The following is a 21762-nucleotide window of genomic DNA, read 5'->3' as shown; positions in this document are numbered from 1 at the left end:
TGAGCTAACACCGCGGGTTAACGGGCAGAGTTGCTGGCATTCGGCAAATTTCGGAGCGTTGCCCGAGGAGGCGCTTCGGCGGACTGAGCTCTGATGATCAATACACACCTGCTGATGCCGCCTTGGCACGTATGCCGAGACAACGATTTCGGTGCAGATTTAATGTGCTGAGTTGTCCTGCATGTAAATGTGTTTTTCTTTCGTTCACGAACTGCAAAGGTATTGCAAATAATACCAGATAAATTATTACTCTCTATATAAACTTCTTTATTTCAAAACACACATAGCAGCAGCTTTGAGTATAATGTATTAATTCGGTTCCTTCATTCAACAAGATTGAAATTCACTGGTATCGTAGTATTCTGCTTATCTAGTTGCATTTTTAAGACTAGCGGAGGAAAGCCAGAAAAAAAGAAATAAAAAATACGCAGATCCCCCCCCCCCCCCCCCTAAGCTCAGGGAATTCTGGGAAGGGAGTTCTGATCCACTCTGCTTGCGCAGCTTGGCTCCATCTGCTCACGGTCAACTTTTTTACCCACCTATTGCGCAACGTAAAAAAAAAAGAGGCAAAGGTACACAGTTGGATGTCAGAGATCACCACGAAAATAAAAAAAAAAACGACGATATCAGTCCGCAAGGGGTGATCAGGAGCTGGCTGGGCGCAGGAAGGTGGCGAATCCGGCCACCCCTTGGGCAAACGGGGTGTGGCGTCCGATGTCCAGCTGCTGGAGTCGGCCGTGCTCGAGCCTCGTGTCTCGGGGTCGTGTCGCCCCTCCGCTAGGCTCCGGGTCCGCGGCCACGTGGTCAGCACTCAGGCCATGCGCCTGAGCTATGGCCCGCACCATGGCGTACTTGGTGAGCGGCTCCAGGCCGCACCACTGGTACACGCCGCTCACGCCAGGATCCTGCGTCCGAGGACCAACACGGCCGCAGACGACGGCCGCCATTGCACGGCTTGAGGTTGGCAGTTGCTGAACTTTGTCCTCAGCAACGGCGTGACTTAAACTTGCACCTCACAGGTGTTTACGAACGTCATTTTCTGTGTCGCCCTTCTCAACCCTGATTTAAGCTATACTCCGCTTCGGAAAGACCAGCGTGCTCAGACGCGAGGAAGATCTCTAAACGGATGCCCGTACATCATTCTGTGCGAACGATCCGGTAAACAGCGAAGATAATCCATTGCGCGATTTTAACGAAATCGACGCCACGTTGCGGCGGCACCACGAACTATATATGTAGAAGATCGGCGCGCGGAACCGCGCCGTTTGCTCTACTGCGATAGTGGTGCACTGACACACTCAGCCACTGTTGTCAGAGTTTTGCTGTTAAAATATATCTTAGGAGCCCTGCTTGAATGCTGACGAGATAGGAGAGACGGTAAGTTCATAGCGCAAGAAATCATGGGTCACCGAAGTTTGCACGCTGCGTATAATATAGCTTGCAGGTCTATGACAGCGCAGTCGTTAGGCACATAGCCTCTATTTTTATAGAAAGACGATTCGCGCGGACCTATGTAAATACGAGGCGCTATTTGCAAACAACCATCGCTAAGCAAACACTACTAACGCAAGCAGGAGGAGTTTTGCAGATAAATGTTCTTGTAATGCAGGCCTTACTACGGCGAGCGTGCACGGTGATTTTATCCTAGAAGAGGGGGCGGGGGGTGTACTTATTTACTCGATCTCCATTTCTTAATAATTCTTCCGCTCAGTTATTGCCCCACACCTTTGCTGTGACTCGAAACATCCACACACACAGGCGAATGGTAAGAACCGAATAGGATCGAACGAAGAGATCGTAACATAGTGGCCTTACGTTCGTTACGTGCTTTCCATCCATTGCTTACGAACAATCAGGGAGCGCAAAAAGCGGTTGCTCCGAGAAAACAGTGCACGGGGAAGGCGCTCTTATACTGTTCTGGCTTTCCACCTGCACACACGATCAAGAAATCTATATCCGCGTCTAAACATAGCACGTGGAGCATTACAGTTTGCGAGCACGAAAAACGGGGGCTGCTTTAGCGATAGTGAGAACGTTTTTAGCTTGTTTTCTGCGCAATTAAGGCGCATGAAAATCGCCGACTCTTGCATACCTGTAGCGCTAAATGCAAAAAAAAAAGAAATTGCGAGCGAAGTTTTGTCATTCACCCATTGTACAAGTCTCCGACATCAACTTTATTGATTTTAAATTGATGATCAATTTTTATGGAGCAAGGGCAGCTTTGGCCAAAGAGCGCCATGGCACAAGGTAGTTTCCACTGCACAAGGTGGGGTCAAAGACCCATTTCCCAAGCATTTCACCCTAAAGAAGACAAGCACGAGGCAGGGGAAAGCTTGTACCCATTTATCACCGGTGGGCACCCGGCGGCACTGGGCATCGAACCCAGAACCTCCCGCATGCGAGGCGGATGCTCAAACCACTAGGCCAGCGCTGCGGTATTAATTGCGAAGTGCGCGTGCACCATCCACCGTTCGCGCATTCACGCCTGCTGTTTTCACACGCCAGACAGGGCACACCCTTTTGTAAGGACAGTTTACTCCCTTTCTGTATAGGGTGCACACTCTAAACACGAATACGCCTACATGGGAGTAAAAAGGGAGTATGCTGTCCTCTTTGTGCACTCCCTTTTAGGGGCAGGGTGTGCTGCCCAAATCCCGGGGTAGATTTCGATCACTTGGAGGCATAGTCCCACCGCAAAGCATAGCAACTCGATGCAGTCAGCAATGAAAGGAGGCTTCTAAACGTGGCACCGGAGGTATTGAGGTTAGCGAAAAAAGGAGACTGAAACGTCGGTTAAAATCTTCGTAACTGCTGGAACTTTGCATTTTTTGAGGAGGGAGTTTATTTCCATTGTCCACCACAAGAATTCCGTTTTTTTCAGTGATTGATATTCACCCCAGGGCTTGGGCAAAATAGCCTGCCACTAAAAGGGAGTGCCCTAGAGGACAGCTTACTTTCTTTTTACTCCCATGTAGGCGTATTCGTGTTTAGAGTGTGGTTCGTGAAAACCGGCAAAGCTGTACCACGATGGCGTCGCACAGACAGCACAGCCTCCTCCACGCGCCTGCATAGTTATTATATACGCCAGCCAGTTTGTCCACTGCGGGACAAATGCTTCCCCCATGACCACCAGTCAAGCCTTTTTTTTTCGCCATTCGCAGCCACTCTACGCCAGCAAGTTTCTTTATCGCATCTCCTCACCTCCACCCCGATCATGCACCCTTGTCAAAAACCAGCGACCACGATGTACACCGAGGGCAACTATAATCAGTCTTACATATCAGTGGGCTGCGAAAGCTTACGAAGCACAGAAGCTGTTAAAAAAAAAAAAACATTTTCTTTCACGCTTCGGCACGCAACCCGTCACAAGCAGGAGGTTGCGCCGCCTCGATCCGTCGCACAAGTGCGTTTGGCTGCCACGCAGATTTCTCCAACGCAAGTGATGGAGACACTCCAGCACTGATATGGCATTTGACGTCTTCACAACCACGCCAGCCACACCTGCCTGGGCATCACTGTTTGCAGCACATTTTAATCCACGCCACATGTGGTGCTTTCTTAATACGGTCACCAATAAGACAACTGCATGACAATGGAAGAAAATGGATGTTTGGGAGAAAAAAGTTATAATTAATGCGATTGATGCGGCAGAGTATGTTTAACATTAGTGTTTCCTCCGGACAGCGTGACAGTCCGTCTATCACCAAGTGACACGCCTTACCCCCTTCTCTACCCCACCCGCCACTTCCCATCGCCTTCCCTATCCAACTTTCCCTCACCGTAGAGGGGGTTTTCACCTCTCTCCACTTCGTCACCTGCGAACGATGCTCCAGACGGACGGACGGGCAGAGTTTAAAGACACAATGCGGTTCTAATGCTCACGGCTTAAAAAGAAAATTACAGCCGCCTACCCTCAGGGTACGACGAGTGATTGCCGGGCCTACATCGCAAATTGTGGAACACGATGAACACTAGCCCACCGCTACGAAACGACTGCGCTGAACTCAAAGATGAATATTATATAAAATGTTAGCCGACACTGACTTCGAAACCCACACATCGCTCTAAATTAATACTCGTTTCGTCTCGGAACGATCAAACTCGGCCAAACAATTGAGCTATAGACCCCCAGAATTTTAGCGGTAAGGAAAAATGGCGGCTAGGTCGCGCACCTGGACTCTCCGTTCGGCCAGCTGGACGACGATGAACGCAATGTCCTGCGTGTGGGACGGGTAGCGCACTTCGTAATCGGACGCCTTGACCAGCTTCGAGGCGTCGTTCAGCAGCTGGCACAACACCGACACGGCGCTCTCGGCGACGTACTCCTCTCCGCCGTACAGCACGGGCACACGCAGGACGATTGCGTCTGCACATTTAAAAGAAGCCGCGCTCTTTCGTAACTAAGGGCACAGTGCACGGCTGGGTCAAGAACCGACCTGGTTTCACAGCGAGCACAGCTTGCTCAGCATCTGCTTTGGTCATGCCGTACTTGTTCAAAGGATTTGGCTTGGCGCTTTCAGAGTAGGGCGGGTTCCGTCCATCAAACACGTAGTCTGTGCTTATGAAGATCAACGCAGCCCCTTCGGCATCTGCAAGTTAAATGAGCGCGCACAGCTTTGACGTTTTTTCTTTCTTGATACGGGGCTACACGCATTGATCAGTTTGAATGCTGCACGAGCTGCTTACCGGCGACAGCCGCTAGATTTTTCGAAGCAGTGACGTTAAGCGCATAGCTGGCCTCGTAATCCTTCTCAACCTTGTCAGGAAACCGCTGGGCTGCCGAATGCACGATGACATCGGGCTGGAAATTCGCGGCATTATATATATTTACCAGAGCATGCGCTACTCACACAAACTCGGGCATTAGGGTACGCGTCTCACAAGATAACATTTTCACCTTTTTCTCTTTCACGGTTTTCGCTACCTGCTCGGCGTCAGTCAAATCCACTTTCAGCAGGCTTCCTGATACTCTGCTAAAAGCCAGGCCGACAACATTCCAAGATGCTGCTTTGAAAGCTTTTACGACGGCTCTTCCAAGCAGTCCAGAGGCACCTGTGATAAGCACAGTCTTCATCCTGAAAGAAGAAGGCGTTAATACGTTCATGTTCGATCAGAATTTGGAAATGCCGCGGAAGACTGAACGTGTTCTGCCACGGGCGCAAGACGAAACCAGCGCGACCGGCCTCAAATGCGTCGTGCCTGTAGCGGCGGTGCTACCGCGTTCCCTTGCTCGCGTACTTAAGCGTTGCGAAATCGGACCAGCGTTGTAATTCCGAACGGAAATTGAAGCATAGCATGCAAACATCGTACCTGCAGTCGCGAAACAAATGGGCGCCTTGAACACCACCGCCGGCTCCGAGAAAGTGTAACAGGAAGTTGTTACGTTTGCTACGAGGAATTTCCGTTTTCTGAGAGAGTGCAAAGAGGCCATGCGTCTCCACCAGTCAGACGGGCTAAGCTGGCTGGCTCTCCACAGGCGTCGTGATGGCTGCGTCTGCTGGTCAGTGTTCTCTGTAACAATCTGCAGACTATGTGCCCTGCGATTCATAGGCAGCGCACTTTGCACCACTGTGTGATTGCATCCGCTATGCAAGGAGCAGGATTTACATCAGTACCAGCGCAAGGAACAGCTGTGAGTAGCGTCGGTGTGTCTTCGGGATTCAAGTGACGCTCGCGAGGGTGCATCCTTCATTCGGAATTTCAGGCATTTATATTGTTCGCCGCTATATTACCTTTATGCTGCATTGAAATCGGCGTTTCTGCGGTTCTTGTGTGCGGGCTAAGTGTGAACAGAGCATTCAAAACGCGGTTGTTATAGTACGAAAAGTAGGCTAATCGGATTTGTTGTGGATCGTCGAGATGTGACATCACTGACGTTTTCGTTTCGATAATGCTGGCGTAGGCTCAAGTAAATGGGAGTCGTCTCACTCGCTGACTCAAAGCGAAAATGAAGTCATTCCGCTGCGGTTTTTTGTCCGCTAAATTACCTTTGAGTCCCTTGTGTAGGAAGCCTCCGTGAACCCTGTTTTTTACAACTGCACGGCTCAGCGCTTCTGAACAACTCCAGCGCGTGTCCAAACACCGCGATAGTGCATGCTTCCGGTCATTCTGCTTATTTGTTTAGTGCCAAGAACTGCATCTCCCGCACCGCGTAGCGGCTGTTGTTCGGGGCATCCGTGCGTCAAAACTTCAGCGAAAGTAAAAGCAAAGCGGAAATTCCTGAAGGCGGGCGAGATCTAGAAACGCCCTTTATGGAGTCTTTGTCGTGTGAAGACCTGGAAGCGTCTGCTTCTAAATAAATGGACAGGGCGTTTGTGATGGTCACTGAAACCCGCACTTGTATTTGGGAAACGCTAAATGAGGTATAGATGCTGTTATCCTCTCGCCGTTCTGCTCATCGTTTTTTAATGTCCTTGTGTCCGCATAATTTTTGTGTTGCTTTGTTTCTAACGTATCATACCCACATTGTCAAATTTTCGTCATAAGTGATGCCTGCCTTTCTGTTTGACCGCTGGGATTGAAACTTGTCATATCATTGCTTCCAGCCCACAGGCTCTTTATTATGATGAAAATGGCATCCATAAATGAAGAAGCAGTGCTGCAGGCGCCTATGCTCAAGCGTTCCCAAAGCAATAGCCGTCTCAAGTCTGTCAACTACAAGTCACGTTGGTTTGTGCTCACCAAAAGCTGTCTGCGGTATCACGATGGAAAACCGGATGCAAGTAGTCATTTGCACTTCTCATCCATTTCCCTTTTAGTTGCTGTTATTGAGCCTTTCGTAGAGCTTCCGGTTCATATGTCCTGTGGTACTTAAGACAATTGTATAACCATAATCATGAATAAGATAGTAACTGCCCGTGTAATGCTTCTTTTTTCAGCTTGTCACTTGTGGCGTGCATCGTTAGCATTGATCGCCTTTACATGACAGCTAGGCTGTAGCTTGTGTTGTAGACGACAAAAAGCAGTTTTGTACTGTCTCACTTCATGACGTTTCTTTTTGTTTGTGACAGGGCAAGGAGAAAGGACGTCTGGACCTGCGCACTGTACGGCTTGTAGAGCGTGTTGATGATGGAGCACTTGAACGAGAGAAGGCACTGCAGGCACGTCTTTCTCTTGTCTATGTGTTACACATGCTGCCAAGAATTCTGCAATTTGAATGCATGCTTGAAATTTACTTTGTATGCTTCTACTCTTTAGATTGGCCACAAAGATCGCCTTATGTACATTGTGGCATCTTCTGAAGCACAGCGAGAGGAGTGGATCGGTGCTTTGAGGAAATGTGAGTGTGCATGGTTGGAATTGTGCTCAGTTATTGAGGTACGGGATAGGGGCCTGTGCCGCAGTGGATGGTGTCCTGATTACACTGAAGCTAGCTGTTAATTCAGCTGTAGCTAGTTTTATTCTCATTCAGTGGAAGTGCTTCTGATATGTTTGAGGGTAGTATTTATCTTTTGTGCTGGATGATGTATTTAATCCTTTACTTGCTGTCTGATCTTAGTTGAATGCCAAGAACTTTACTGCACAACTTTTCAAATACCGTAACAGAGAAATATTGGGAACTAAAATACACAAATCATTGTTATTGGAAACTAAAATACATGATTGGGAACTAAAATTGGGTAGTAAAATATAATGAAGCAGTATGTTAGCAATACGGTACATGAAATGATGAAGGAAACTGGTGATCATTAGATTACCCACTTGCTAGATGCCCTGTTTGTGTGGTCAGCAAAGGAGAAAGTACTTCTTTCATGGTTCAGGCTTTGTATTAAGTTCTTATGCATGTTCTGTTTTGAAATGGATCTTTAGAGAAAAAGGTGCGTGTTATAATTAGGTAAATATGATAAACTGCTTCTCATTCACAGTTTGCATTTGTCAAAAATGCAGCCCAAGGTGTCTGTTTCTAAGTCACATAGTGGCAATCTTTTGGCACCTCTCGAAGTTCTAAACTGCGAGTTGGTGAGAACAAGCTGAAGATGCAGAACAAGCTGTACAACACAGGCCAGATGCAAACCGCTTGCTCTGTACATACTGACTAGGCATCATATAGTAGCGTTAAAGGGGGGCTGTATAGAAATTGTGGATTGATCAGTCATTGTTGTAACTGAGGGGGCATTTGTAAACTTAGCTTCCTGTTTTATAGCTTTTTTTGAGTGAAATTAAGTTATGAGGCTTATGATGGATGTATTTAATTGGAAGTCTTACTGACATTAAACCATACCCCCGACGATAAATGTGTATGTGGTTCCCTGCAAATATCGACAGTGTCTGTATAGTGCTGAGTCTCTGACTGATGGTCGCTCTTTCAGTGTGTGCAAACAATGAGCAGTTGGCAGACAAGTTTCACTCGGGTGTCTGGTCTGGTGGTCGCTGGGGCTGCTGTGGTCGAGGCTCTCGGGGCTCCCCTGGCTGCCAAAGCACCTGGGTCACCTCCCCGCACAGCGCTGAATCCCTCAACTCCAGGGGTGAGCCTTGTGCTTCACAACCTATAGCTTCCCCCTCCCCTATCCCCCCCCACAACGTCATTCTACCTCTGGTTGCAACTAAGTTTGTTAATTTAGTATCCATGACAAGGGCGAGTGAGAGGTTGAGAAAAATTTTTCAGTGCATGCTACGAACTTGTGCAACATGCACTGCATGAACATAGTCGCATCCCAAAGGGCATTGCAAATTTGTCTCACACTTCCCCTGTAGCAGCTGCGAGAGCGGCTGGGTGCCAGCTATGGATTTCTTTAGTATTCCCTAATTTTCACAGCTCTTTGAAACTCCATTTCATTGTTGCACCTTTGCCGCTGCTGTCTAGTTCTGTGGACTGTGTGCTTCTCTTCATGTAGATTTCTTAATTTTCATGGTATGCGTCACAGCATATTAAGTGAACTACATGTGAAACTCCTGTTTGCAACTCCTATTTTATGTGAAAAATGTAAAAACCAATTTATTGTACTGGTTGTCCATCACTGCATGCATGTAGGTTTCTGGTTGTTCAGACTGTAATTGTGTAAATATGCTGCCTGAATTGAAAATTATGCGTAACCAGACATGCACAGAATCATTTATAATGGCTGTCATTGGTAGAATTAGAAGTGAGCATGCCAAAAATATTTATTTTTGTCAATTATTTAATACGAAAAGCACTCATGTATGTCTGTGCAGGTAGCATTACCTGTGGAGAACCAGCACCTGCAAGGGCCAAGAACATACTGCCTGTAAAGGTATGAACTTTGTCTTACTTGCATATATTTCGGCCTCCAACAAACACTGTACAGTCTGCTTACTTCAATTTCATACTACTTCATATTTGCTTTTATCATTATTTTGGCCATGTTTAAAATTCTTGATAGCTGCGAATGCTTTTTTACAGTGAAAAAAGTGATTATTTTCTATCTGTGAGGGAAAATATTAGCTTGTTTGAATTAGAGAGAACTGTTAATTGATTATTTGCCAGTACAAAAGGCACTAGCAAAAAATTTTATGTTCAATTTATTGGGACTGACGCCAACAGCCATAGTTTATTTATTTATTTCTGTTAACAGTGTTTTATCTGGCTTTTATTTTTATTTTGTGAATGAAATGTTATTACTTAAGGTTAATGTGTGTTTTTTTTTGCAGATAAGGCTTTTTTTATCTTATCAGACAATTTAATCTTAATTGAATGCACAGGACTTGACTGTTTCCAGATATTGTAACATCGAAATACTTAAAACTAAAATGTATCCATTTACTCATAAAATGTAATACTATATACACATGCAGCCATGCGCACATGTACATACATACACACAGTACCACAGGTTCCAAGGGCACTGGCGGGGGCGGGGAGTTGGGACTTGTTCTGTAGGATTTAAACTTCAAAGCGGCATATTGGCTGTGAGAGACTCCATAGTGGAGGGCTTTGGATTTATGCCTTCAATCACCTCAGGTCTAAATCAGTGAGGTGCTCAAGGCATGTAGTTGTGTAGTTGTTCTTAGGGCCATGAGCAGAACTGACAATGTATCCCTTCTATCACTGAAACTTTGTGGCCTCACTGTGGAGCCTGTCTCGCAGAGCTGCCTACACGTCAGCTTGTCTTGTGGATGGCCAAGCTTTGAGATCATTGATTTGACCAGCGCAAGGCCCAAACCAGGGGTACACCATTCTTACCAAAGAACAGGTTTGCGGACTGGGGTCCTGATCAGCTGATGCAGCCTTTAGCCGCCACTGTGCTCCATGGTTGAGACACAAGTTGGGAGACCTTCATGTGCAACTTTATGTTGCCGAAGGGCAAGCTTCACTTTGATTTGCACAGCAGTCCTTCACATTCAAACACAGTGTGCGTGTTCATATTGAAAGACTGTTTATAAGACTGAGTGTGGATACAGGTTACCAGTGCTGAGTACTTTCATAAACAAATGGTTTCACTAAAGTTTACATGATGCACATTTTCATATGCGTACTTCAGTTTGAACTTCCAGTAATTAGAACTATTTTTTTTCCGCCCTGACTGAGTTTAATAATGCAATTCAACTGTATTTACACACTTGAAGTCACCTGCATGCTTACTCTAAGCAGGAAGTTGAACGTATACTGTTAAATATCCTCATTCTTTTTTTTCTTTGCAGGGTGCCGTTTCCACAAAACTAGTGACAGCTCTGTATTCATTCCAAGCCATTGAGAAAGGGGACCTTTCACTAGAAGCTGTAAGTAACCTATTGAAATTGCTCGTGCTCTGTCACTTGTATGGGTTGATAGAGTGGTCCTTGGATAAAAATTCACAGCAATTTTTATCACCTGTTAGTTACTTGTTAGCGTATTGCTGCAACAGTGAAAAAATTTTACCTGAACTCATGGAAAATGGTTTTACAGGGCCAAGAATATATAGTACTTGATGATACTGGAGAGCACTGGTGGCAGGTTAAGGACAAGAATGGGTGAGATTATTTCGTCATTTTATCGAAAAATGTCACTTTCTTTGTCAGTGTTGCTCAGCGCTCATTTGCACCGCTCTCTTTCTCTTTTCACTCTGTTTTATGCAGAACAGGATGTGTAAGTGTAAAGTTACATTTTCTGGCTCATTATTAGCAATGCCTTTTTTTCTAAGCTTACATTTTGCACAAAGAAAGGAATGTGAAGCAAGGAATTGTTTCTACTAGCAGTTATGCTGCTTGTCTAAGAAGGCATAAATTTTATGCCCAATATGAGTAATTTATTATAATAAAACACTAAATTACAAAGAAAGGGTACATATAAAATCTCTCATTTGTCTTCTTATGTGCCTTCTTGCTCTTCGTTTCTAAATTGCCCTTGGGAATTTAGGCTTTTTTGATTTCCATTTTCTTGTAACCTTCTAGTATGTTGTTTCCTTATGCGAAGTTATGCTGATTCATGCTGTGGGTCACCTTCATTATGTTTTTTTAGGGCTGTTGGCTTTATACCAAGCAACTATGTGGAGGAAAAAGCAGGCCTTTGGCAGCATGAGTGAGTGCACCTTTTTCTGATTTTTGAAGTACATATTTACTAGAATATAGAATTAGCCTGTGTATACAAAAAAAAAATGTTAAGGTCTCCTTCGATATCTGCGCAGCCTGTATGTATCATGCAGACACAGTGCAGCACAGAGGAACAAAGACGAAGATAAGAAGCACAATGGCACTGACTTTCAACTGATGATTTAATGAATAAATGTTTCCAAAGTATTTTTTAACAAACTGTTTGTAAAGCAGTGCCGATAGGCTGCTTTGTCTCATCATGTGTGTCTGTGTCATCATCCTCTTTTTTTTTTCTTGTGTGTTACGCTGTTTCTAAATGCCCAGTTCGATCATAGCGCTGTCATCTGTAGTAGCTGGAATTCTTCCAGATCATATGCTAAACTAGAAAAAAAATCTTCCTTGTATCTTCTTCCATTGTGTCTGTGCTTTTTTCCTCCCTTTGTAGGTGGTACGCAGGCGATATGTCCAGGCAGCGAGCTGAACAAATTCTGCGCCAAGAAACAAAAGAAGGAGCATTTGTGATCCGCAATTCATCCACACAAGGCCTATTTACGCTGTCACTTTTAGCAAACAGGTAATCATGCAATGACGAATACATAGAAGCCAATCTTCTCGAATGTATTCATTACTGTCTTATTTCGTACACCGTGGCCAAAGATTGCTCCATGCTCATGTTCGATAACCTGCAATATACACTGTTTGACCGTATATTCTGCACTTGCATCATATATGGAAAGTGCCGAGTGTTCACAAAACCAAAACAAACGCTATGGAAATATGCATAAACCACGGAGTAATAAAATTGCTCAAGGCTGCAGGGATTTTTCTTCTTTCAGTAATTCTGCATCTTTTTGTTTATTTTTATTTTAATGCAGTGTATCTACATGTGTAGTCTTTGTTAGTTTTACCTGTATTATCAAGAAATGTCATACAGGATTGTGCTTCAGTAGGTCACAAGTTTATTGTACATTGCTAGAAAAATTCTGTTGTCTTGGTAGCCTATAAATCTTCAAATCCGCTCTGTATTTGTTATTTGCAGGCTTTCTTTGTGGCAGTGGCACTTAGAGCAGTCCTGTTGTTTTAACTGCAACATTTTGAAGCTGTAAGATTATTGCATACGAAGGATGTAGATGTGGGCTTCTGCCATTGCTTTATTCCGAGGCAGCCTTATAGTTAGCAAGGCACTTCAAAAATAGTTCAGTTGAGCTTAGAGGCTAATGTGTCCCTGGCCTTTGTGTAGTCCTAGTGGCGTGATCCAAGTGAAGCACTACCATATCAAGAGCCGAGGCAATGGTCAGCTCTACCTCTCCGAGCGACGAAGCTTCACCTCTTTGGAGGAACTGGTGCGGTACCACCGCCATGACAGCGGCGGTTTGGCTACCAGACTGCGCCACTGGCCAGCACAGTTGCGCCGCACAGCCCCCACTGCCGGCCTGGGACATGGTTGGTCTGCTTGCCTTGCTCTCTCTCCTTTCGCAGTCAGCTTGTGCCCACGGCTGATTTGTGTGTTAAACGTTATGCCAACATGACAAACTGGAATATGATGGAGCACAGACAGAAGAAACAGGCTTTGTGTGGTTGAACAGCACACCAAAAAACCTGTGGGGACAAAGATGCTGCAGTAGGGCAAAATATTGTGATTTTTGCCTGTGTAGACTGTATCTACAACTTGCATATAGTGCACTTATCGTAGTCTGCAAGTTTGATTAGCAAATGTGTCTGGAAAATTGCCTGAAAGCCCAGATTGCCAACATTTGTTGTGATGTGTAGTTTCACAAAAAAGCACACTAGTATGATTACCTTAATGCAAGGGGTACACTGCACAGTAGTAACACATTTGGCAAAACTTTCAACATCTGTAGTGACCTGTTCTTTTTTTTTTAGTACAGAAATGGTTAGACAGGACTTGAATCCATTTTATCCTTTTCAGTATCCAAAAGCATTGAATTCTGGCTGTGTGCAAACAATTCATTACTTTTATATAAAATTGAAAAATTTTGAAAATCAACTTTTTGTAAAATTGGGGTTCAGCTGTAACTGAAAGCACTGTTTTAATCAAGTGGCTTGAAATCCCATGAGAGACATAACAGGTCAAATTGTTATTCTTATATTTGTGTGAACCAAGCAGAAGTACAAATTATTTAAGTTTGAATGATCATGAGCTGGATATATGTTGAGAGCTCTCCACATGAAGTTTCTAGTGCAGAAATTTCTATCTTTTGCCATATAAAAGAGCACTCTGCATGAACAACATTGCTGCATGTACCGGCAAACATTTTGGCGTGGTACAGATATGCTGGTTTTATTTTTGTTTATGGCCATACCTGGTGGGAGACGAAGATGCTTATCATTAATGCCACAGGCCTTGTGCTTTTTGGCTGTCTACAAATCTTTTTTGTTAATACTTCTGTACCTACTAAAAACAAACATCAAATTGTGAATTATTGGAGCTTGCTGATATGTAAAATAAAGCGTTATATAGTTGAATTGTAACTGATTAATGTGTTGTTTGGCACTGTTACTTTTATCTGCAGACAAATGGGAAATTGACCCTTCTGAGCTCACACTTCTTGAAGAACTGGGAAGTGGGCAGTTTGGTGTAAGCCCCACATTTTTTCCTTCTCTAAGTGAAGTGTTTTTTGTATTGAGCTTGCATTTTTTTTAGTTACCTTTTTAAATCAGCTTGAGTGTGAATGGTGAGATATGAGAGCTCTGTTATTTGCCACTTGTTTGAAGCTTGTGGTGTAAATCTGTTTTTTTTTTTCTGCTCAAATGGTGCGCCATTTTGATATTTTGCTAACATTTTCACTTTTTTGTGGAACATTCGAGAGGCTAGGGATGTGTATCAATGATTGTGGAGAAAGAAGCTTGCTAGCTCGGTGCTAACTTTTTCGTTTAGTTCACAGCACTGAAAACTAGTCAGAAAGTGACTGATTATGACTTTATTACATCATGCTCTGTCAGAGTGTAGTATGTTGCACATTGGTTTCATGAGTTACGTTGCTGGGAAATGCCTCGATTGTATCAGAGTACTGAACTAAGTGTATACAAAGAGATATTACGCATTTGATAAAGAGATATCATTGTTAATGCAATGCAAAGTTTGCCATGGTTGCCTTATGGTGCGTGTGAAGAAGCAGGATTAGGGAAGTGAGCTATCTTTGCTGCAACCTAGAGCCATTTCAGATTTGATGTGGGGCAGGGACTAATAGGGGGTGGTTCGGACATGTGAGCAGTCCAGAAATTATTCGACAGTTTTCACGGTTGTATGGCCGTCGAGTAAAGTGTACGTGGGTGTGTGCAGGTGGTGCGACGAGGAAAGTGGAGGGGTTGTAGAGACGTGGCCGTCAAGATGATGAAAGAAGGCACCATGTCTGAGGATGACTTCATTGAGGAGGCCAAGCTGATGACGTAAGTACTGAGTGAGGTGTGGTATTTGGAAGACACTGCCTTGCTGTATTGTATGAAAGGCACTCAACATGCAGCTGCAAATTTTGATTATAACATATTGAACTGTGTTTTAGACTAACATATTCGTCTCCACTCTAGGTTGCTCGTAAAGGAAGGAAGTGTCCTAAACAAGCTTTAACTTCCAAAAGTTTTTTTCTTTTATTGCAAAATGCAGATACTTTAGCCCTGTGCTTTAGCCCTGTGTTTGGTGCATGATAATCTTAGCCACTTATGCACCATAAAGCCAAACACAACACATTTCATGTTATTCATTCACTGTAGCATGTATGAGGAGATGGATTATTGTGTTTCTATATTTCATGCCACAAGCACAGTATGTGTTAGATGCCCATAGCACTGTTGAACAACTTTCATTTTAGCGGTGTGTTTTATTGCCCTGAATAGCATGTGTCAGTAATACAGGAGGGCAAGAATGGGAAGTAGCCCTGGGTAACAACACATTTTCCCTTTCTGTCATTTCAGGAAGCTACAGCACCCGAACTTGGTCCAGCTCTACGGTGTCTGCAGCAAGCATCGCCCCATATTTATTGTAGCAGAATATATGAAGCATGGTATGTGTGTCTGCATGCGACATATATTTTGCTTTATTCAGTTTCTGGTGTCTAGATTAAGCATAAAACATTGACAGCATCTTATTTTTTGGAATGTCTTGGTGGTTTTAGCGGTGTAACTAGAAAACTGACTGTTATGCTTGTGATATAGGATAAAGAGCATTAGGATAGAGCATCGATGATGTGGTCATGGCTGATACGAATTGATAAAATTGGCTGTGTTTCAACATGGCTGAACGTAGCAAGATGAGCGAAACGCTCGGCTACGCCTGGTCTTTGCCGGACAGCAACTTTTTGTTTTGTCCCTCTCCACTTGGCGAGCGGTGGCACAGGTGTTGCTCAAGGTGAGGGAGGCAGCGGCGAGGAGCGAGCGCAGCTGTGGCGTGTTGGCAAGCGAGGCACGTGATCTGATGTCACAGCCACACCTCCGCCCCTCCTTCTGGTTGAAGGTCATTGTCAAGCAGTTTTGAGCTTCTCGCTCTAAAATTCTCCGACCAAGGCATATTGGGTACAGTGGGCAGAATTTTACATCTTCCGAATGGTTATGGATGATGCAAAATGCAGAGTGCAAGCACCAGGCACTGCTCACGCATCGAAAGCACCGTAATTGCCAGTCACCACGGGTTGAACTGCAAGCACTGAGCAGCGGCCTGCGGCCTGCTCATCACCGACACTGCGGTTGCTAGCCACGCAGTGTACATCTTGGGCATTGAGCAGTGCTCCTGCATGTGGATAATTGTTTTATGATGGTGCAAATTTTGGTTGATATGAACATTTTTTTTTGTGACCTCGTGAGATCCGTATCGTTCAGATTCTAATGTATTGGGCCATTAGCTCACTGCCTCCAGTTTCCTCATTTCTGCTTTTTTTTTCTCATGCCACCTTTCCTGCCTGCAATGCTTCATGAAAACATGCAAATGTGGTCTTTCTTTTTTTCACATCTGCTCTGAATGCTAAGATTCCCTGCATGTTGCATGTATAGGTAGTCCAAAATGTCCCCCCCCCCAACGTTCTGTAAATTGTACTGTGGGCAAAATGTTTGCGTAAATATTCTAGAGTTGGAACACTTCATGGGACATGCTTCATGGCACTGATTATTGAACTGGGCAACAGACAGAGGAAAGAAGTAGTCTCTGGTGGTGTGTGTTTCAGGCTCCCTGCTGCAGTTCCTCCGGCGCCACGAGCGTGCCCTGACTGAAAAGGGCCCCGTGCTGCTGCTTGACGTGTGCCTGCAGGTGGCCAGTGGCATGGCCTACCTGGAGCTGCACAACTACATCCACCGGGACCTAGCTGCACGCAACTGCCTCGTAGGTGAAAACTATGTCGTCAAGGTGGCTGACTTTGGCCTCGCAAGGTGAGCCTGCCACTGACGCTGACTGCAGGGACAGATCTGTGGGAAATTGTTGGAAGGGGCAGTTTGGTGGTGTAGTGCTATTTGCACAATAAGTTTCTTGAACGTCCATCACTGAAAAAAAAAAAGCTTGTGAGGACCAGTTTGGTTTCTCCGTGAAAAATTTCTCGTTTGTGGAAAAAGCAGTCATCCCTTCCTCTAGCCTCCTGTTCAGTCTACCCCTGGTGCTCAAGAAATCAGCCTTGGGGCTACGTTTTGCAAATTGCTGCATAACACACGGTGACGCGGCCTACGATAAGTAGCTGATTCGCCACATGTGGCACATTTCTGCTGCGACGCAAAAATTCCAACCAGTGTGATGGCCTTTCCAGTTCTCATGTATTTGGCCATGTGTGGGCTTGGGCTTGTTTTCCTTCTAGTTCGCTCATGCTTTGACTGACGCACTCGTCCTTGGTTTCGCTTGTATACTTTCTTTGTCTCCTTTAGGAACAGCCCTGTTTTGTACATTTGCTGATGCTCGTGAACCTGTGCAGCAATAGCTTCAGGAGGACAGCAATGGCCCATGCACGTTTTTTTCTTTTTGCCTGATGTCATTACATATTTTTGTATGCGTAATGCATCATGCATTGTACTCACACGCATGTAGCCTCTCAAGGCAACACTTCATGCTGTTACAGCATGTACATTGAACCTTTCAAGGATGTGCATTCTTTGTTATGGTAACGAGCTTCAAATTTACTGGTGTGCAAAGCTAATCACATGGTTTGTGGAAGTGTTGCAAGCTCAGTGCTTAGATCAAAGCGTGTTTTGAAGATGTTCATTCGCAAGAGAGCTGTGCCTATTCACTTCTCGTTCCTAATATCCTTCTTCGTGGGCTGGTAGCCCAACTGATATCAGCATGAAATGCTCACAGCGTGCATTAGTGAGGTACTCTGCCCAGCGGTCTCGCATTTCTCGTAGTGTCTCACATAAACACTGCTTGCCTAATGTTGCCGTGCACTAAAGCAATAAAGGGGAGAAAAAAAAAGAGAACCATGTATGGCTGGTTGAGTTAAGTGTCAAAGTCTGTCCTGTCGATCGTGGAACAAACATTTCACCAGTTGAGACATCAGCACTTCAGTATGTGTGCAGAGTAACTAATTCTACTGATGGAGTATGGTGTACAATAAAGGAGACCTTGCTTTGAGAAAAGCAATAACGGCAGTAAGTACATTTAGATGTGAGCTGCAGATGCTGATCTCCAGAACCTTGATGGCAGTGTGTTTTTGTGTGCAGTACTTACGTAATGGTAATTTGTACCATTGTTGGTAGAAAACAACTGCAGCTTTGAGACAGTTACTTCGAACTGAAAAAAAAAAAAAGAAATAAAAAACTTGTTGCCAGCTCCAGTGTATCCCATGACTTCTAGTGATGACTTAATATGCACTATTCCTAGCCTTTTATTCTCTTTATTCTTTCGACCTTTAAATTTTTTTTCAGATATGTGATTGATGATGAGTACACCAGCTCTGGAGGAGCAAAGTTCCCAATCAAGTGGGCTCCGCCTGAGGTGCTTGGCTATACTCGCTTCAGTAGCAAGTCGGATGTCTGGGCATACGGTGGGTAGCCTTGTCTTGCCACTCATGGCGTATAGTGTGGAGCTGAAGTAGCGAGATGCTGGATGCCTGGAGCTCGTACTTATTTCTGCTGCGGTATCGTTTAAGTCAGAGATGTGTTGCCCATTTTTTTAAAGCACGGATACGGATTTCCTCATATGCCTAGTGGCTTTCGTGACATGCTTTTACTCTGTGTTGCAGACTTCATTGTAATAAAACCTGAGTATTGAGGCCAGCATGGCAAAAGTGCGCCAAGCTGTGAAGTGCTTGTTTGCCGCATACGTTTTTTGTTTTTGCATTCAACATTCTGGGCCTGCTTCTCAGTGTTTTTTTGCCATAGTAGTACCTTGTCCATGTCAAGTGGGTCAAAATGCTGACTCTGTTCTGCTCTACAGTGCAAGATGCTACCATTTTGATTGCAGGTGTACTCATGTGGGAAGTGTTCACGTGTGGCAAGATCCCTTATGGGCGGGCAGCCAATGCTGAGGTGGTGGAGCAGGTTCAGCATGGCCAGCGGTTGCCCAGGCCCCCTGCCTGCCCCTCGGATGTGTACCAGGTCATGCGCTCCTGTTGGGAAAAGGTGACCCCAGATAGGTCTTCTGTGACGGCCCCTTTGCATAGGCACAGCATTTACGTCAGTGTGGTTGTTGTTATTTGTTTGCACCATTACATTAGCCAATTTCTTGCCTTTGTGTTTTAAGGTTTTTATTAGAGGAGGGTGCTGACATGGAATTTTGTCATTTGTCGATTTTGTACTCAGTGTGTAGGACCGTTTCGACAAGTGAAAAATGTACGAGAACTGCCTTGGTCTGCTCGAACTTATCTTCTGTAGCACTTTCTGAGCTCTCAGCTTTGGCATTGCTTCATTGCAACGACTGCCTTATGACATAGTGGTTGGGTGGGTCAAGGGCCTATTGCTCACTGCACTATCTGCTGCCTTGCGGTGAATAATGTAATCAAGCAGATTGAAGGTTGTAAATAGCCAGTGAGAAGGTGTGCCTTTAATTTCTTAAATAAATCTAGTCTACAACTGGAGTTCACGTAAATAAAATCAGCCCATGATTACTGCAACAATATTTCAATCCTATAAAATTGAGTGGTTCGTGGGAATTCTCTTGGGGCGGTGGGGCCAAAAAAATACTAGTCTATGTGAAGACAGCTAGGAGAATGCATGGTCAGTGTGGGAGGCCTATCTGAAGGATGTGCCTGCATTTCGGTAGTATGCTCAGCTATTGAAGGGAAACAGGTGCATTTAGAGTGAGATATTTATCGGGGAGGTTTCCTGGTGCTTACGGCATAGTTGTCATTGTTGTAGTAGTAGTGTCTAGTCTGACCAGTGTGAAAGGTGGCCAGTGTGAATGCACCATCCGTGTTCATGTGATCCATGTCGAGCTTGGCCATGTCAACTTGTGGGAATGAGGTCTCTTATGGGAGAGGTTAGCATGTTGGATTTATAAAAGAGAAATGTCACGTTTTTGTGCATTGATTGTTAGTTAAACTTGTGTGAGGCTATTTTTTGATCTCAGAATGTTGCATAAACTGAATACACAACAGAAAAAATTCAGAAAGGTCTAAAGGTAACAGTGTGCACTGACATTTTCTTATGTACTAGTGTGCATATGCTGTGATACAGGCTTCATGTGGATTTGTGACATTTCACTGTTCTTCATTTATGTCTGCCTTCTGAGTATTTTTTCTCACCCTTTTTCAGAAACCAGATGCAAGACCTGCCTTTCGATCTGTTAAAAGTCAGCTGGAGAAAATTATGGACAAGGACCACTAAGAAAAGAGGTTGAGTTTAGTTTAGATACAAAAATGGTGCTCTTCATGTGAAACTAAGTGCACATGCCTTGTCAGTTATAAATATGGAACCCGGTGACTTGCAGCAAGTTGAAGTCAAACTGAAAGCAAGTCTATCCCTGTGCGACACCAAGTTTTTCCTATGGCACTCACACTTTGTTGCTTTTTTGGACAATGTCTGTGTGCTCTGTTCAGTGAACTATGGTTGTTGCTGGTGCTTTGCAAATGAAATGAGATATGTTTTGAATCTCATATTTTTTTGCATTTACTATTAATGCATGCAACGAATATTACTGTAGCAGGTTACCTGATACGTGGGATATGTAATACCGTTTATTTCTGTCGAGACTTAGGCGACTGTGGGGCCCTAAATAAAAACTGTTTCACTGACAGCTTAACAGAGCCTCTACTTTGGCAGTCACTTTGCATCAGGTGCACGCAGCTACAAGAAAGTGCAGTTTTGATCTTCGTTTGTTGCATATTATCCATGACGTTTCCATTGTTTGTTGAGGGCAGTCATTTGCACATATCTGAAGCAATTGGTGCGAACTGTAAAGGCTTGGCAGATTTGCAATTTTTGTTTTTGCAGGTGGGCATGTAAAAGAGCCAGTTTGAATTTTTGTTGCTGTTTTCTTGGTGATGTGTCCTGAGCATGTCTGCAGCTGTTCTTGAGCTGGTTGCACAGCTTTTGGCTGTACATGCGTGTTTTGAATGATGTTTGCAGTGGCACTATAATTAGAGGCATTTATTTTGTTCTTTACGCGTTTTGGTATGCATGCGGTGTGCCTGTTTAGATGTCTGTACTCAAGCTGTTGTTAGAAGACTGTGATTGAGCTAGAACTCATTCAGCTCGTTCTGCTCAGCAGTGATTGTAGTTGTTGGCTGTGCATTATACTCTCTCGCAATGAACATATTTCTGTGTGCCATATACCATATTCTCACTTGACACATGTGTTCATGCTGTTGGCTCTTTGTGTTGTTTTATTATCATCACAGCGTTTTGATTTATGGTAATATGCCTATGGTAATATGCCGCCCTTTTAATGTGGGAATTGTTACTTGGCATTGTGCTATCATAATAAAAGGGCAAGTCAGTTTAGAGCCTTTTTTTTTCTTTAATTGTGCTATTTTTACAGCGTGGTCCAGATGCATGTGAGGTGCAAAAGAATTCTTTGAAACTGAATAAATCGTGTGCGCATGCATATCTGTGGCCCCTGTTTATTTCGAGTCTTACCATAACCATGTAATCAAGAGCTGTGCTTGCTTTGTGCCTACTTTCAACTACGACATGATCTGCTTTTTCATATTTCTTTCATTTGGCTATAAAATCTTAATGCACCATTGTATAGGTAGCCCATATCACTGCAATCTGGAATCAGTCATTCGCACCTAACTGGAATTCAAGAAAAATTCCATTGCAGTGTCAAGGTTAAAAAAAAAAAGGTAATGAAAACGGTATTTCGCTTCAGCACAGCCAAGAAGGTAGTTGGCATCCAGACTTGGCACTTCTACACTGGTGGATTGCGAA

At 44.3% G+C, this 21762-nt stretch overlaps 2 protein-coding genes across 5 annotated transcripts; one reads left to right on the top strand and one right to left on the bottom strand.

The window, feature by feature from the left end:
- Window positions 1-249: 249 nt before the first annotated feature.
- Window positions 250-6097, bottom strand: LOC144128797 (methionine adenosyltransferase 2 subunit beta-like). Of its 2 annotated transcripts, none has more exons than XM_077662512.1 (6): window positions 5988-6097; window positions 4898-5075; window positions 4687-4801; window positions 4437-4589; window positions 4173-4366; window positions 250-905 (listed from the first exon to the last, which is right to left on the bottom strand). In XM_077662512.1, the coding sequence occupies exons 2-6, from the start codon at window positions 5072-5074 to the stop codon at window positions 645-647; spliced, it is 900 nt and encodes a 299-aa protein (XP_077518638.1). In that variant the 5' UTR covers window position 5075; window positions 5988-6097; the 3' UTR covers window positions 250-644. The 2 variants fall into 2 exon arrangements, with proteins under 2 accessions (XP_077518638.1, XP_077518639.1); XM_077662513.1 differs by lacking the exon at window positions 5988-6097 and adding an exon at window positions 5311-5443.
- Window positions 5415-21444, top strand: Btk (tyrosine-protein kinase Btk29A). Of its 3 annotated transcripts, none has more exons than XM_077662508.1 (18): window positions 5415-5632; window positions 6546-6718; window positions 7011-7100; window positions 7198-7279; window positions 8310-8465; window positions 9154-9212; window positions 10600-10677; window positions 10844-10908; window positions 11396-11455; window positions 11912-12040; window positions 12707-12909; window positions 14001-14065; window positions 14771-14877; window positions 15400-15488; window positions 16641-16842; window positions 18319-18437; window positions 18857-19014; window positions 20146-21444. In XM_077662508.1, the coding sequence occupies exons 2-18, from the start codon at window positions 6563-6565 to the stop codon at window positions 20215-20217; spliced, it is 1890 nt and encodes a 629-aa protein (XP_077518634.1). In that variant the 5' UTR covers window positions 5415-5632; window positions 6546-6562; the 3' UTR covers window positions 20218-21444. The 3 variants fall into 3 exon arrangements, with proteins under 3 accessions (XP_077518634.1, XP_077518636.1, XP_077518635.1); XM_077662510.1 differs by having other exon boundaries at window positions 5447-5632; window positions 6553-6718; XM_077662509.1 differs by lacking the exon at window positions 5415-5632 and adding an exon at window positions 6154-6362.
- The last annotated feature ends 318 nt before the right edge of the window (window positions 21445-21762 follow it).

This window comes from Amblyomma americanum, chromosome 4 (genome assembly GCF_052857255.1).
Source record: "Amblyomma americanum isolate KBUSLIRL-KWMA chromosome 4, ASM5285725v1, whole genome shotgun sequence".
Classification (NCBI taxonomy): domain Eukaryota; kingdom Metazoa; phylum Arthropoda; class Arachnida; order Ixodida; family Ixodidae; genus Amblyomma; species Amblyomma americanum.
The sequence above is the reverse complement of the archived record's forward strand: the minus strand, read 5'-3'. Positions and strand labels throughout refer to the sequence as shown.